The 18,341-nt window shown below is 39.0% G+C and overlaps 1 protein-coding gene across 2 annotated transcripts in view; it reads right to left on the bottom strand.

Annotated features, from left to right (window-relative positions):
- Window positions 1–18,341, bottom strand: part of pik3r2 (phosphoinositide-3-kinase, regulatory subunit 2 (beta)) — a 52,928-nt gene that overhangs the window by 22,578 nt on the left and 12,009 nt on the right. The window contains exon 2 of one of the 2 annotated variants that reach the window (XM_033981819.2): window positions 16,468–17,231. The exons of the other annotated variant lie outside the window; for it this stretch is intronic. Within the exon in view, the coding sequence (XP_033837710.1) occupies window positions 16,468–16,786 (319 nt within the window). The 5' untranslated portion in view covers window positions 16,787–17,231. The remainder of the gene's footprint in view (window positions 1–16,467; window positions 17,232–18,341) is intronic. 2 annotated transcript variants of the gene reach the window in all.

Genomic DNA, 18,341 nt, shown 5'->3' with positions numbered 1-18,341 from the left:
CTCCTCCTCCTCCTATGGCCCTAAATGCTGTCCCCTCTCATCATCTCCTCCTTCTCCCCCTCTCCTCCTCCTCCTCCGGCCCTGCTCGCTTGTTCACCTTAGTGCTTTGCGTGAGTGGAGCACAATAAAGGATTTAAGGATTCAAAAATCCTGAACAAGCAAAAGCACAGTGGCACGTTGCCAGGTTGGGCTGAGCCAGGCCCTGAAGCCGGCCGAACTCTCCTCTCGCAGGCTCACGTTTCAACACTCTGGGCTCTGAGGCTTGCACACAAGAGCTAAGGTTTTACGGCTCTTTCCGAATGAGTGGATCCAACTTTTACTCAAGCCACCGCAACGTTTGGACTAGGACTTTCACGGTATATTGCTAATGCATTGTTGTTATCACAGTTTCAGTTTCATTTAGAGGTGTGTGCACTGTGTAATAAGGTTGAACCATTTGGGGAATATATTTAATTGCAATTTTTCAGACTAGTATTGTAGTTCTGGTTAGATTCATGTTTTAATAATCAGATTTTGTTCAAGGTTCAAGTTTTAAACGCATTGAAGAGAAGTGACAAACAAGAATCACATGTTTGCCCAGGTCTGAACTCCAGGGTTAGCAGTTTTTATGCAGAATAAGACAAGACGTTTTGTTGTTTGTGGAGGAAATGATGTTGCGTCAAAAACTGCAAGCCTTGATATTTGCTAATTTCGTCCATTAAAATTTGAATTTAGATTCAATTGCAATTCATCTAACAGAAGCACTATGTAATATTTCTGGTAGAGGATCCACCATCTTTTCGTCTCTATGGAGATGTTACTGCTTAGCCTGAAATGTTCTATAGTAGGCATTAAACTTATCTATTTTGCCATTTTTTTCAATATGTTTTTATTGCTGAAAAACACCTTAACCAAAAACATTGCATTAACATGTTTTATAAGTTTCACTTTTGTTTTTGACGCTCTAGATCAAAAGTCACTCCCCCTTTGAAAAAACCTGGCTCACACCAGAGTGACCCCTGTCACTCTTTGAGTTCTACACATTATCAATCTGGGTTGGATCTCCTGAAAGCAATCGGAAAAAGCAGGATGCCATGACAATTATTTGAATCTGATTGAATAATTGGTCAAAGAGTCATAACAGTGGAACAAGATGAAAAATCAAACTTGTTACATCCAGAGAAGAGAAAAGCAACATCTTCGCTGTCTAGCTGTCTACAGATGAACACAGTGCCTCCTTTTGCACGTGTTTCACAAACATAAATAATCCATATTGACGCTAAAATAGGGTTTGTTTTGGTTTGCTTGTTTGCTTTACCTTTGGCTTCCACGCAAACCTCAAAACTGCTTTGTGATTGGTGCACAAACCACCTGTCAGGCCCTATCGCACTAGCGGGGGCACGCCAAGATGTATTCTCATGAGTTTGTGAACTCACAAATATCGCGAGAATCCATCTTGTGCTTGCATCTGTGCAAGGTTAGCTTCACAGCACTATCACAACACATTCAGTGTGCATTCCGCTAATAAAATTACTGCACATCGCATCAGGTTTGTAAAACTGTGTACAGTTTTGTATCATATTTTTGTATGTCTATGAGGAATTACCATGTGGGATCATGGATGACATAGACCTTTAGGTTGACCATTGCACAGCATCTTATTGCTAACCGTAAGGAGGGTTTGAATAGGGAAAGAGCACTAAATTACTCAAACATGCATGGATGATATCTAAAACCTCTTCAGGAAGCTTTTTGTTGAGGCAATAATGTAATAATACCTTGACCAACAGGCATTATTACTAGGAGCAGGATCGCCTTTCTACAGATCTCACTTGAAACCTGAGCTGGAGGTCTCTCAGTGTTTCCGCTGTATTCATTTGTAAAAAATATTTATGCATTTTAGGATTCCTGCAAGCACTAGAAACAGACCATAACTATTTATAAAGATACTGAAAACTGAAATGATATTCTGTAAATGTGCATTAGCTGTAGTTCACTTTTTGGTGGCTGGAAGAAAGTGTTTATAAATGGTGAATTCATTAAAAGCTCAGTTTGCAGTTGTGTGTGAAGCCTGCACAAACCTGTCAACAAGCAAACCTCGCAACCCCACTCTAAACTGCCTTACTTTCTATTTTGCGGCTGCTTAATTTCAGCAATCATCAAATCTCTTAAGACTTTAATGAGAGAGGGATTGAGCGAACAGGCCGAGAGAGCGTGCCCAGGCGGCAGCAGTGTGAGAGCAGCCCAGGGGTGACTTCAGGTAAACTATTCGCAAGGATCAAGAAACAACAGATGTGAGGGAGCAAACTGCCAAGTCAAGCTTCCCTGTTTGAGCGGCAGGCATGGAAACGACAGGGAAAAAAAGGTGGAAAAGTCAATGAAATCAAAAGCTCCGGTGGGAGAGGCTGGAGGAGGCAGACGTTTGGAGAGGACAGGGAACGCTATGTGCTGATTCAGCCATTTCAGCACTGAACTCCTCACATTAAAGGGCCCATATTACGCTATTTTCTGATCTGTGTTATTATGTTGTTTCCTCATCATAAACATACCTGAAATTGTGTTTTGTTTCATTGACACCCATTTAACACAAAAACCCTGCATATTTAGACTGAGTTCTTCCATTAAATGAAAAACACTCCACTTTATGATGTCATGTGGTAATACAGGAAGTGCTCCACTGTGTTTTTAAACTGTATACACCTTCACTAGAATCATTTGGATGATTTCAACCCTGGACTTACCCATCTCTACTGAACAAAAGGTAAAAGGTAGCTTTTTACATTTGTGAATGAAACAAAACACAACTGAACATATGTTGTGATGAGATAACAACAACCTAACATGGCTTGATTTTGCGTAATAATAATTTAATAATAATGAACTTTAGCCCTTGCCCCACCAACCTACAAATTAACTAGTAACACATTAGAGAGACCTGCAATAGTTTTATAGAGCTGAAGGTTCCTACTTCTAATCAATGCACAAAGGATGTTCTGTGGCTCTATTGGCATTTAACATCAGAATGCTCTAATTATCTTAGTTACTTTGCATTCAACGGCCAAGACAACTTTTACGACAATAGAGCTTCTGCCGTTGTTGTCACGCAATCCCAGCATGCACCTCCAAACCCCATACTGGCAGGGATAGTGCTGGAGAACTTCCACAGAACCTAACCGTATTGGCCGTAGTTAAAGCAGACCTATTCCTATTCTGCAAAACTGAATTGACTTTTCAGCACTTTTAACCACGTTATAGTTGTTTCCCCTTCTCATTTACCTTCTCAAAGTTGTTTTTGCAGTGATTCATGCATGTTTGAGCAATCTTTAATCACTTGCCATGCCATATTGCCTCATTTTCACCGCCACTGTGATGTACTAACTTTATTCTCCAATTGTTTTTTTCTTAATCATTGATAAGTGTCAGATTTGGCAGGGTCACATTTTGGTACAAATGAAAAAAAAAAAATCTGCTACTCTCTAGCGCAGTGGTCCCCAAACTACGGCCCGCCTCCACATTTGGTCCGGCCCCCTGAACAATACCAGAGAGCATTTTGATTTTTTTTCATATATGTGTATTTGTATTTGATAATAAAGTTGGACTTTTGCAATAAAATGTTGCTTAGTTATGAACTAATTATTACCCAAGGAGGGTAATTTGATTATTATTTATTTCATTAATAGTGTTATTATTTCTTTCCTGACTTTTGTTCTGTGAAGAATCCAGAAAGGATTATTTGATTATGTGTGGCTTTCTGGAAAACAATACATTTTTACGTTTAGGCACTCCTGCAATTGTCATACTTTTTCTGTTACAAACTGACCCCGGCCCCCCATCAGAGAAGCGAAAAGTTATGTGGCCCTCACAGGAAAAAGTTTGGGGACCCCTGCTCTAGCGTGACGTGCAGCTATCCATAGGAGGGCCGACAGCTCCATGGCTCTTTGTTGTGATGACGTTTAAGGTGTTTAAGGTCTGCTCCCATTGGGCACCATAGTTTTTTAATGCAGAAGTCAGCAAACATATTTCTTTTATTTGAGGAGAATATTACTATTTAAAATGTACAAAACATAACATAATGGTCCATGGGTGTTATCGATTATAACTATATAGCAGACACAAGCACAATATGTCTGGCTCATTATGTTATAATTTGCACATTTTAAAACGCAATATTCATCTAAAAAACTAAAACATGGTTAAAAGCTCTGAAAAGTCAATGCATATTAGGTCTGCTTTAAAAACATTACAAAATGCGTAAGTGCAAAAGTTAATAGTTTCTGTTATGAGCCCTATTTTTCCTTCTGCTCTGTCCCAAACTGAGAGAATATACTGTAGGTGTATGTTTTTCCAGCTGCAGCTGTAGCTCTGTGTACATTTGTGGAATTTAGGAGAAAGTGAAGAACAGGAAAAATAACCTGAATGTGAGTGGCTTCCTTTGGCAGCACACGGACAGGGACCTGATATGCCCTGTCCCAGTCAGTGCAGGGCATCGAGGGCACGCGGGCTGGCTCACATGGGTTTTACACTCATAAACAAGCTCCCAACCCCAGCCTCACAGCAGCCCGAGCCTTATGCTCCAACAGCACATTTCTGTGGCATCTATGGGCATAAACATCTTGCCCTATGGATTCAGACATGAACTGCTTCACCCCTGGGACGTTTGGGGTCATCTGCATCAAAAACATCAAAGTCTTCTTGTTTGTTTTAGACCATTGGGGCTAAAACAAACATATACTTTTGAAATTTTGCATTCTGTACTCTCAAGACCACCGGCGTACAGTATACCTTTCTACTGTGTAAATATTTGTTTAAAAAAAAACTTTGCTGCGGACCATATTAGAGTGGTCAAAAGTTTTGAAAATCAGATACAAACTTATACTAAAACTAGTATCAAAATTAGATACTTCAAGTAAGTGTTGCTAATATGAATTTGAACCGTTTTACGATGATCACAAAAGTAAGCACAATAATTTTGTGTTGGAAATTACATTCTATTGTCTAAAATTTTTATCATCATTGTGTTATAGAAATCTGTGCTGAGTATCGGGCTAACTCCATAGTATCGAAATCAAGTTTGAAATTTTTGTATGGTGACGACACCAGATCACATCAAGTTGTTACAGTCTCAGTAAAATTGTCTTTCAGGGTCTTCCACTACTTTTTTTAATCAAAAGTAAATTCTAATCATATGTATTTAGACTGTGATATTGGTTGTTTTCAAATTCTAGGTGAATTTCAGAAGGAGGCAGAAGCCAGTTTTTCCTTTATCAAATCAATATAAAGTATTTTTATATAAATACTGTTGAAACCTCTTTAGTAAAAAGAGTATCATTTCACCCTTTCTGATCTCACCTTAGCTAAAAAATCTGAGCATTTACTATAGTAAACTTGCCTGTCTCATCTCTATTAAACTTGCCTGGAATCCAGAATAAACACTTCAATACTTTACGAAGATGTGAGTAAGCAACGCTGCCAAATCTTATACCTATCACAGAGTAAGAAAATTTAATTAAACAAAGTAAGTACAGAGCAGTGGGCGTGTCCCTGTGGCAGTGAAAACGGGGGTTGACCGGCAACATAGGATCTTAAAAAATTGTGATTAAAGATTGCTCAAACGTGCATGAATCATTCCAAATATAACTTTGATTGAGTAAATGGTGAGGGGAAACAATTATAACATGGTTAAAAATCTCTGAAAAGTCGATTTTGTGTAATAGGTCTGCTTTAAGATGTTATCTGAAAGCCAGCAAACACAATCCACAAATGAGAAAAACAAATCTATGGCCAAAATTCTCTAGCAGTTTGAAGAAACTGCTCCCTACACACTTAACTGCCCTGCTATATACTGCATAGACATAAAGAGTGGTTTTGGACACAACCAATGTCTCATTAAAGCAGGCCCTAGCAACAAGCACCGGCCAACTACAGCAGACGAGACTCGGACAGCTAAGAAACAGTGCTTTTCGAACTAGATGTATTCAAAATCTGAATTATTAATACATAAGGAAGTTGAGTGGCTGCATGTTTTATTTAGGAGAGGGATAAAGGCTTGGAGCGGAGTTGTTTTATAATTCCGAGACAGGCTCACAAAGGCAAGCAATGTGAAGCTAAATATTTGCTGTATCTCCCCTGTAAGACTGGAGTTATGCAAGACTGCAGTGTGTATTGTCAGTATCCAGGCTTGTCTAACAGTGCACACACAGCAGTGAGCCAATTCTGAGAAACACAGAGATCCTCTTCTAACTCCAGTGCAATGGATCACGCAATAATCTTGTGATCTTTTATATGACAGCATTTTAATAACATTACGGTACATTTGGGGGCTTTTTGTTTTACTTGTTGTAATCTGGCTCAATGTAGCAAACTAGACAAATGTTAGTAGATTCATTTTGGCCCATTTTATTTTATGCATAGTCCTCCTACGTTTGACTGATTCTACTATAATGTCATAAAAGTTGTTTATAGTTTAAAGAAAACATATCGTGCTTGTGTCTGCTCTATAGTAACAGTCCATGACACCTGTAGATCACTGTGTTCTAATTAAACCACATTTTACATTCCAATATTCATCTAAAACAACTTATTAAATGCAACAAGTCCGCCGAATTATGTGATGGAAAACTGTGCTGCCAAATGGGATCACTTTAGCAGCTAGTATATTTTTTTCATTTGTACCAAAATGACTAATGATGCAACAAATCCTATGTGCATCACCAATTAAGAAAGTAAAATTGGAGAATGAAGTAAGTACAGAGCAATTGGCTGTATGGCGGTGACTTTGAAAACGGGGGTTAAGCAATAACGTCTTGAATACAGGAGTATAAATATTACTCAAACATACACAAATCACTCTAAATACAACTTTAAGAGGGCAAATGGGAAGGGAAACAACTATAACATGGTTAAAAGCTCTGAAAAGTCCATTTTACAGAACAGGTCTGCTTTAATATTGCATTGTTATTCCATTTAATGTTCCAGTGTCATTATTATGGTAAACTTTCACTATATCATATGATTCCTTAATCAGCTATAAAAGGCAGTGTTTTGTTACTGGGGTATTGTAGTAGAAAAGGTTTCAAAGTTAGGCATCTGGGAAAGGTTTTGAAATCAAGATGTTTCGGCTGCCCTCCCAAAGCCATTATCAAACTCAAAGTACTGGTCTGAGAAGCCAGAATGTATACTGCTATAAAGAGAGGGGAGCTGGATTAGTGCGGGGGTATTGTAAAACAGCAGCCACCATGAAATGTTTGTTATTCAGTGTAGTCTTAAAGGCCCTGTGCCCAATTTCTCACCATGTGTTTAAGGAATATACAACGTCTTGCCCCAGTACAGATATAAGTCCGCTATGTGCTGTCTGCATCTAATTAGAAAGTGTTTTATTGGTGGTTTTCAGATTGTAGAATGTGATGAAGTCATACTCCCAGATGGGGGCAAGAGACAGATTTCAAATGTTTTACCTGATCATTTCTATTAGTGACTAGACCTAAAAACATGTATTACAAGATAAATCAGCATTTTAATATTCCTTTTCGCTGCCCACATCTGTATTAAATATATATTTGGCTTACAGAGTGCTGTGATGTCATCTGAAACATAGCAATTTTCTGATAATCAGGAAGTGTGTGTTAGCATGCTAAGTGTTGTTAGCTTTACAGTCACGGCAAAACTCCACTCTGGTCTCTGAAAGTTGTGAAAAGTGCTTATAAACTGATCATGGTCAATAATTAGGATGCTCAGAATGGATAAGGTAAGAGAGAAATAACTTTGTATCACTGAGAACCATTTAAAGTGAAGTAGTTCTGTTTTTGGTTTTTTTTACGTTTTTAAGACAGTAAAAATTAGGTACAGCTTTAATTGTTTTAAAATAATGGTAATACTGCAACATTCTTAAATGATGTTGGAATGATCTCAGTTAAATCGATGAGACTAGTGTCAACATGGATATGTTGGCAGTCACAGTGTGTAACAGGTGCTGACAGGGACACAGACAGGGACTAGTGTGCTCATGATACTAAAATGTCAAACTCGATTTAACTATTAGACTTGATACTCAATACTGATTCTGGTACCATGATGATAGTAATAAACACTCTTTATTTAGACAATAGAATGTAATATTCAACATTAAATCATCGTAGTTTCTTTTATATTCCCATGTGTCCTTATATCTGTGTGATCCCTCAGTCATCCAGGTATGTTCTATAGTAGTCGATGGGCGTATACGAGTCTATACTGTGTCTTATACTTATCCTGATACAGCTCAAGATCTAAAGATATTCAGGAAACTCATTTCTGTCCTGTGAATGTGGCTTTTTGGTATCAATACTAGTTTTAGTATCGATTAGTGTGTGATTTTCGATACTTTTGACCACCCTCACAGGGGCAAGGACAGGGACAGTTAGTCGTCTGGTTCAGTTTTATGTGTGTGTGTCTCTGGCTGCAGACAGGAGACAGGAGAGCTCTGCCCGGGCCCCTCTGTGCCACATATGCGAGGGAATGTGACCTCAGGCGATCTCACAACACGGTGCTAGCCTGAGAGAGAGAGAAGGAGGAAGAGAGAGGGAGGGAGAGAGAAAGGTCGAGAGGGAAGGAGGAGGGGAGGGGGAGGCTGAGGAAGAGTAAGGTTGAGAGGAGGAGAGAGAGAGAGAAAGAGGGGGAGGGAGACAGAGATGGAGAGACAGAGAGAGTGAGCTAGACAAACAGCAAGTGAGAGAGAAAGAGAGAGACTAGGGAGAAGCAGTGCAGGTGAAATGAGAGCTAAAATCATATCAAGCTTATTAAGGTGTTTATGACAGTTTAGTGATAGATTTAAACATTTTGCTACTACGTCTATATATACTACTATATTTAATCCATAGCATACGTTTTTACAGGAGATATTTAGATTACCTCTTTCATCTTAATAATAACAAATATTGTCTTGTGTCTCCTTAGTATTTAGTGTTAATTTTTAAAGCAGACCTATTATTCATAATCGACTTTTCATATTCGGTGCAACTTGAATATGTAAATATGAACAAATGAATAAAATATGAATATTAAACTGCCCATTAGATGCTGAAATAATGATAATAACAATAGGAAATAACCACCAGCAATGAGGGCCTTCAGTCGTTTAGTTGATTAATCGGTCAATTTTATTTAAATGATGGGGATTTATATGAGACAATAGCAAAAAGGAGAAGTTAAAGAGAGAGTTAGCTGAAGATTTGGAACTTTTTCGTATTCAGATGTAAAAGGGTAGATTAACCTCATGATTCGAAAGTTTAATCTGCCTTTATATAAATGCATTGTTTCCTAGTACTTTTAGTTCATAAATATTAGATTTTGCATGAACTCCTGTGCAGGTGTAGTCTTGTCTGCGCAGTTTGGGTCAAATACATAGAGATACATAATAGTTTTGAGAGCTTTTGCCACGCCCCCTTTTTTGTCCACTAATTAATTGGCAGCACATGTCTTTATTGGACCAAGAATATCTTTAGTCGACTACGGCCTTACCAATACCGTAGAGTTACATTGTACTTCGGTCATTGATTTTCAGACTTACAAACTTTTCTGCAGAAACAAACGCAGCTAATGTTTCACTTTTACCACTGGATCCCGTCTGTACAAAATGTTCTGGGTGTTCCTGTTTTGCTAAAGCCATTAATCTTTCAGTAAAACAACTTCACGCTTAAATGGATTGGGGAGTTTGTTGCAGAAAACATTTTCTATTGCTTGCTGCCAGAGATGGGAAGAATACTTCGAAAATCTATTTAGTTACAGAGTACTGAATACTCAAATTTAAAAGTATGTTGTAATGTATTATGAACACTTGGGAATGCTTTTACACTGAGTTTCATTATATTATACTGTAAAAAAACATGACACATAATTACAAACAGTGCAGTTCAAAGCCAAAATTACATGATGAAGTACTGTCATGTATTCCTTTTAATTTAGGAAAGTAACTCTATTCTAAATACCACCCAATGAGAGAGTAACTGTGCCGGAAGACATTTACTCCAAATTAGTATTTTCGTTACATGTACTCAGTTACTTCCAAACACGCTGGTAAGTGTGAAGCCAGGCCATGAGAATAGCCCAAGAGTTGAAACTAAATACAGCTGGTTCCTATCTTTGCAGTAGAATGGGTGGCCTTGGCTCTCTCTCTCCCTACTTTTTTTTTCCTTTTTTCTTAAGTCATATCTTTCCAGTCCACCATCTCCACTGTCCAAGCTCGAGCTGTTCTTTGAAAATCTGTTCCTGGTATAGCGTTCTGAGAATAGGCTTCACTAACATGGTTTATAGCTGTCTAGAGACGCTATCGGACGTGTATGGGAGCGGAGCGGAGGGAGAGAGGACTGGGGCAGAGAGGGAGGGAGTGAGCAACAAGGGAGGAGTTTGTAAAAAAATGCCAAGCCACGGTTCACTTGGGCAGGCAGTTACAGTGAGGCCAGGGAGAGGAGAGAAGGAGGGAAAGAGCACTCTGAGCTACAGCAAGTTCCAACTGTGTTGAGGAGGGAAGAATTTTAGAGGAGGAGGAATTTAAGAGGCTTTTTAACTATTCCAAATCATACACTAAACAGTATTTAGGGGCAACATGCAATTGTTAAAGTCACAGTATGTAACTTTTTGCCAAAGATACACTAATATAAAAGCATGTTTTTTTTTCTTCTTGGATATTTTTATTGCACTGAAAACATGTGTCATTACTGTGAGCTGGCTTGCATCTCCACAAACCTGACTAGGGATGCACCAGTACAGCTTTTTCAGTCCCGATACCGATATCGATACTTTGCCTTTAATCTGTCGATACCTGATGTCAGCCAATACCAATGTACGGACAGAATATGCCATTTATTTCCTTAAAATACAGTTAACTTATTACACAAGAGATACAATTGTATCACAAGAGATGTAACTGTTATTTATCCTTCAAATGACGACTGAAGAATTTTATATGAATAAAAGTTCAACGCCAAAATCAGCCTGTAAATCGTCATATTACATCACACATTACATCAGGATCATAGAACCGATCTGATCCAGATGATTTTTCAGCATCGATATTCGATACCAGTATCAGTGCATCCCTAAACCTGACTTTTTTTTGGCCTGAAGAAGGGCCTCCTGAATGTTTCCATGGAAATGTTCCTTTGGCTATAATATTCCAGAGTATGGCATAAAATGTCTCTATCTCCATGAAAAATGTTCTGAAATATGGTGAAATATGGTTTTAACCATCTATTTCCATGGAATCAGAAAGTTACATACTGTTGCTTTATGCATTCGGTATTTAGTCTTTGATTTTACAACACTCACCACACACAATAATATAAGTGTACTGTTTTACATATTCAGACGCAGAGTGGATGAATACATTTAGTAATACGGCGATGCTCTACTGTCATACAGTACAGTTTGTGTTGTCTCTATGCAGCAAATTGCTCCGTGGTATGTTTTTCTTGCTCTACAAGCCATTACAAGAAAAATCATGGCAGAAAAAAGGGTGTCAAAAGTGTCAAATGTATTGAAAATCAGATACTATTTGACACTAAAACTAGTATCAAAACTAGATACTTGTTTGAGCAGGTATCGATACTAAAAAAAGTCACATTCACAGGACAGAAATAAACCTGAATATCTTTAGAATGATGCTGATGCTATAAGTATAAGACACATAGACTAGTATATGCCCATGGACCACTATGAAATAGAGGTGAGAAAAATAATTGTGTTTTAGGTGTATCGTTGATTCTAATGAAACAATTATGAATCGATGCAGACATGCAAGTAATCAGAATTTTAAGTTTAATTGAAGTTTAATTATTTTCCCAGTGTTCCTCGATCTTTGTCCTACCTCCTTCCTCCGCTCACTCAGAGCAGTAGCTGCACAGACCACTGCTGCTGCTGCTGTCGTCAGACGGTGACCTCTCCACTGTCACACTGTGACCCACGGGAATATGTCTCTGTTCAGGATTTGTCTGAGGCTTTATTTCGTTCATGTTTGAGCTTTCAGGAAAAGACACTCACAGGCGGCACCGTGAGCTGCAGTGCTCTGTTAGCTTGTAGCGTAACATTTTTCCTGAGTCCAAGATGGAGACAGCTTCATGTTATGCACTCAAAAAGCAGCTTTAGTGCAAAACACGCAGATGAACTGTTCAAAACTCCACACTGTCCCTACAGAGCAGAGTGCGCATTGTAGTTTCTCTGATAAAAGCCTGCAGAAAAGCTAGCAGATAGCATGAAGGCCTGCTAACAGCTATTCTGCAGTAGATGCGCTGTTATTATTTCCCACCTCTAGCTACACTAATCCCTGTCACAGAAAAGACAATACAATTAGCCATTTAAATAAAGCTGCTGTGTTAAATAAAACCCAGCTCTGCACATTTAAAAAAGTGTGCCACTAATTTGATATGAAGGTAAAATGAGTAGTAAAACATTAAGATGCATTGATAATCGGTTTGCATCGGTTTGTGAGCCTCAGAATTATAACTGAATCGTGAGATAGCCATAGATTCTCACCCCTACTATGGAATATACCTGGATGACTGAGGTATTACACAGATATAAGGCCAAATGGTAATGTAAAAGAAAGTACTAATGTTGGAAAATGACATTCTAATGTCTAAAGAAAGTTTCTTTTTTTATACTCGTGTTATTGGCATTGACTTTTGAGTGTATTCCGTAGTATTGAGTTTGAAAATTTAGTATCGTGACAACACTAAAGTTCACATCTCTAAAATCAGGCCAATCTTTCCATTTATAAGCCACTGCTTCTGTGCCAAACTGTTGCCCGGCTCTGCCCCCACCCTCATCCTCTCTGGGTTTCTCTGTCCCCGTCTCTGCACACTGCTCCCCTACAGGCCTCTGCTACTGCCCAAATGGTTTGTCTCAGTGTCTGTCACAGCGCAAGGACACTGTTCTCTCTCTCACCTGCGTTGCCCAGAGGAACGCCCAGCCATTCACACACAGCTCTTTTATTGTATGTAAATAAAAAAGGGGGAGAAAAGCTCACTGGAACGTGCACAACTCCAAAGCCTTTTTAAAGAGTTCCTGATGTGTGGGACTGCAGCACAAAACTCCCTTCAAACTAATGAATTGGAATGGAGTTCGGTTGTAACGCTGAGTGAATGGCCAACTAGAGAGAGACAGAGAGACAGAGAGAGACTGAGAGAGCGAGACAGAGAGACTGAGAGAGAAAGACAGCGAGAGACACAGAGAGAGAAAGACAGAGAGAGAGAGACTGAGAGAGAGAGAGACAGAGAGAGCGAGAAAGGGAGACAGAGAGAGACTAAGAGAGAAAGACAGCGAGAGACAGAGAGAGAGAGAAAGAGAGAGATTGAGAGAGAGAGACAGAGAGACTGAGAGAGAAAGACAGAGAGAGACTGAGAGAGCGAGACAGAGAGACTGAGAGAGCGAGACAGAGAGACTGAGAGAGCAAGACAGAGAGAGACAGAGAGAGAGAGGGACAGAGAGAGACTGAGAGAGAGAGACTGAGAGAGACAGAGAGAGAAAGACAGAGAGAGAGACTGAGAGAGAGAGTGAGAGAAAGGGACAGAGAGAGAGAAAGACAGAGAGAGAGAGACAGAGAGAAAGAGACAGAGAGAGAGAGGGACAGAGAGAAAAAGCCAGAAAGAGAGAGACAGCGAGAGACTGAGAGAAAAAGAGGAACAGAGAGAGAGAGAGAAAGACAGAGAGAGAGACTGAGAGAGAGAAAGACAGAGGGAGAGAGACAGAGAGAGAGAGAAAGACAAAGAGAGAAAAACAGAGAGACAGAGCAAGACAGAGAGGGAGATAGAGAGAGCAATGGAGGGAAAGAGAGTGACCAGGGATGCACCGATCGAGCTTTTTCAGTTCCGATAACAATATCGATACTTTATGTTAAAGTATCTGCCAAAGTATACTGATACCAGTGTAGGGACAGAACATGGCATTTATTTCCTTAAAACACAGTTAACTTATTACACAAGAGATCTAATTGTGTTATGTAACTGTTATTTATCCTTCAAATGACGACTGAAGAATTTTATATGGATAAAAGTTCAAAGTATGAAATGTTCTAGGCCAAAATCAGCCTGTATCGTTACATCCAATTAAAGGCCCAACCAGAATATAGAACCAATAAACAATCCAGCAAAGAGGAAGAGAGAGAGAGAAGGAAATGGAGAGAAAGAGAGAGAGAGAAAGACAGCCATGTAGAGAGAGAGCCATACAGAGAGAGAGAGAGAGACGGCCATATAGGCAGAGAGAGAGAAGTTGAGAGAGAGACAAAGAGAGACAAAGAGGGAGGAAGAGAGAGATGGAAATGGAGACAGAGAGAGAGAGAGAGGGAGAGAGACACAGCCATACAGAGAGAGAGAGAGAGAGAGACAGCCCATACAGAGAGAGGACACCACAGAATGGGAGAGAGACTGCAGCATAAAACTCCCTTCAAACTAATGAATTAGAATGGTGTTCAGTTGTAGCACTGAGTGAATAGCCAACTGGCCGGAGCAGAGGTAACCTAGAGTTCAGCGTCGGCAGTACGTGCCCGCAGTTGTACTCAGCCCATCTGTCATAAAAGAGCACAGCGAATCGCACAGAATAAGGCTTTCAAACAGGGAGCAGTGCACTGTGTCAGGAGTAACCCTAACCCTCACTCCAGCAAGGAAGCAATAAATTAACCCACAAGGGAGTGCAAATGAGGAGAGAAGCCTGCAAGATGTGGAAGACTTTGATAACCAATCTTTGCTTTTATTTTAAGTTGTTTACAGGGATGCACTGATCGAGCTTTTCAGTACCAATACCTATATCGATATTTTGACTTTAAGTATCTGCCGACAGCTGATATTAACCGATACCAGTGTAGGGATGGAAAATGGCATTTATTTCCTTAAAACGAAGTTAACTTATCACAAGAGATCTAACTGTGATATGTTCACTATTATTGATCCTTGAAATTATTACTAAAGAAATGTGTATGAATAAAGGTTCAAACATCATGAGACATTCTAGGACAAAATCAGCCTGTAAATAATGTGATTACGTCCAATTAAAGGTCCAACCAGATTATCGGTGTAAGCGATATCATGGAACCAATACTTGATCCAACTAATTTTCCAGTATCAGCACCGATACTCAAAACTGGTATCAGTATTGATGTATCCCTAGTTGTTTAGGTAGGAGATATCTGTGCCAAGGGTACATTTGAGATGGACATAGAGGCTGCCAAAGTAAAGTAAAGCTAAAAGAGATGAAAATACATGGGTTTGAAATAAAAAGGTTCAATAAAAAGGTTGTTGTACAAATATGGTATTGTATATGTGTTTGTTGCTGTGGGGTCAAAATTGGTTTCAATGTAAATGTATCAACAGCAAGCTAATCTTTGGGTACAATATTATTATTAAGTATTTTCTTTCTTAAAGGTTCACTATTTCGTGCTATTACTTTTACAATTCCAGGGCTGAAATCATCCATATGATTCTAGTGAAGCTATATGGAGTTTAAAAAGACAGTGGAGCACTTCCTGTATTGCAGCATGACCTCACATCGTGGAACAGAGTGTTTTCTGTTTGAGAGAAAAAACAAATATGCAGATTTTGAATCCTGAACATGAATGAAACAAAACGCAACCCCAGGCATAGTTTTGATGAGGAAACAACATTATAACATGGATCAGAAAATAGCGTAATATGGGTCCTTTAATGCATTTTTCAGAAAACGTTAAACTTTTTCCAAAGACAGATTCTCCGTTCTATTCTAATTGGCTCCACAACACTTCAAAACAACACACTTGGTAAAACCCTGTGAAAATGAATAGTTTTTGTGATATAACAATCTGCGTAATCAAAGTAGTTGCACAAAGTGATACAGCTACACCCTTTAACGTGGAGACGAGGAGCTGTTGATTTCTGTGGTAATGGAATAAATTAAAGAGACAGTGACATTTAACACCAACCAAGTAAAAATATACCCCTCTATGAGTCATGGTAAAACTGCAGTTTGTCACCATGAAGATAGCTTAGCCAGCCAGTCTGGATTCTGAAATAGGAACATGTATGAAAAAACTACGGCAACCTTGTATGAAATATCCAATTGTTTCTCCTTATTTAGCAATTATCAAAGACCTCAATGAGCACAAAACCGTTGTTATAATGTAGGTTTGTCCAAAATATCAAAAATCAGACACTAATCGATACTAAAACTAGTATTGAAATTGAAATTGAAACCAAAAAGTTTTTTTTAGAATGATCTTAAGCTGCATCAGAACAAACATAAGACACAGACTAGTATACACCCGTGAGCCATTATGGAGCCTACTTGGACGACTGAGGGATAACACAGATGTGAAAGTGAAGAAAGTGCTGTTATTTAGTGTAAAAATGTCATTCTATTGTTTTTTATTATTATCGTGATATCGGAATTGGTACTGAGTATCAAGTCTATCCCTTGGTACTGAAATCAACACTAGTACAATGTAAATGTGAAATGTTTTATTTAGATAGCAGTAATGAACTTGTCCTGTACCTTTGATGGGGTCTGCTGTGGGAGCCGCGGGGAGGGGTCTCTGAGATCGAGGCTGCGTTGTTGGGAGGCTCATCTTGACAGGCCCCACAAATTCCACGTATGTCCCGGGAAAATCGCCTCTCTGCTTGGATCTCTCGTTGTAGCCCAGGAGCCATCCCAGCTTCTCTGGTCGCTCCTCACATCCTTCCTGGTAGCTTTCGGAGGACAGCAGCGATGCCTTGCTAACCGTGAGCAGGTCTCCAGGTAGCAGATCCAAGTCTTCCTCCTGGTCTTTAGCAAACGGATAGAGGGCGCGGTACTGGAACCCTTCAGCGGCCATTTTGTGAGAGAATTGTGTCACTCGGACTACGGAGTAAAGGGTTAAAGATGACGCAGCAGGGGTCGCTCTTGGAATTGTCCTTACCCAACTCTTAGAAGCATCTCTGAGTAAAAAACAATTCAAGTCTCTCTTGCATTGGCTGTTTTAGACCTTGATGTTGCCTCCTGACGCCATTTTGTGTGAGAATTCAAAATGGCAACCAGAAGAGTGTAGGTGTGATGTAGCACAGATCTCTTGTGCTTTTAGTTAGGACTCAGCCAAAGCTACGGAGCATTTAAAAGAGTTGTTCAAACCTGACTGGACTAGTTTCCTCAGTTTGATACCCCGGTTGAGCCAGATAATGGAGCAGAGAGAGTGTGTTGGCAACATGCTCTTCTCACACAGAGGACTCGGTGTCAGCGGAGTGTTGTCAAATCAGTACGTCCCTCACATGACTGCTACCCACCTGGAACATAAAAATAACAACAAAAATTAAAAAATGTATTTAGTCAAGTAAATTCATTTGGGAATGATCAAATATGATGACAAGATCCACAGTCAATCTTTTCACATCATCAGACAGTGGAATCAGGTTCCAGACAGTGAAATTAGATAATTTCACTAGAAATTTGAAAAAGCATGTCTTTGATAATCAAGTGTGTCAACTTAAGTCAAGTTTATATGTGCTGTATTTAGAGATGCACTGGTCCAACACTGGATCGGATATCGGCCTCCAAATATTGGTTCAGTCGATATTCTTGATGACAACTGATGACAATTAACTAGTCGTAGTCGTCCCAGAAAATCTCAGAAAGTTTGAATTTTGATTTATACAGTTGTTCTGCAGTTCCCTAACTGTATTCACTGTAAAAACGTACATATAGTATTTTTTTATATTTGTATGGACTGTAGGAAAAATAATGTATTGGAAATGGTGACATATTATTGTATTTTATGGCTCATGTTAATGATAAGCTGTTAGTCTTAATAATAAAGAATAAACTAAACTAAGTTAAACCAAACAACTATTGGAAAAGTAAATATCAAAAGGCAGTCATGTGTTGAAAAAAGTGAGGCAGTAAATTTGTCTAAAGTTAAAAAGTGAAAATTGAGGAACTTTGTACTAAAACAGCTTCAAATGTTATTAATTAACACAAAACCTCACCAAAATGTACAATAGAAAAAAGAATCCTGAATCCGCATTATCTTATGCAACGTATATTTCCTGACATAGGTGTAGAACTCCTTTCTGTCAAGGCAATTCCCTCTTAGTAACAGTTTCGAAAATGACGCAGACGTTCACTGATTGGCTATATGATCACCCAATCGCATGGCCCCCTGGAAATTCAACACAAACACAATGACCTCATAATGTGTTTACAAATCTATCAGCAATATCATTTAGCAATTTAACATTTTGTAATACCTACATTAGTAGAGTGACGCTGTTTAGGCTAGTTTACAGGTTTAACGATCACAGAGGCAGGTAAAAAGATGGCTTCGCATTCACATCCTGGTTGCGATGTTCAAGCAAAATAACAAAAATGTAAAAAATAAAAATAAAAAGTGCTCTTGC

The sequence above is a fragment of the Periophthalmus magnuspinnatus genome, chromosome 17 (assembly GCF_009829125.3).
Source record: "Periophthalmus magnuspinnatus isolate fPerMag1 chromosome 17, fPerMag1.2.pri, whole genome shotgun sequence".
NCBI classification, from domain to species: Eukaryota; Metazoa; Chordata; class Actinopteri; order Gobiiformes; family Gobiidae; genus Periophthalmus; species Periophthalmus magnuspinnatus.
This window is presented reverse-complemented; position numbering and strand designations above follow the sequence as displayed.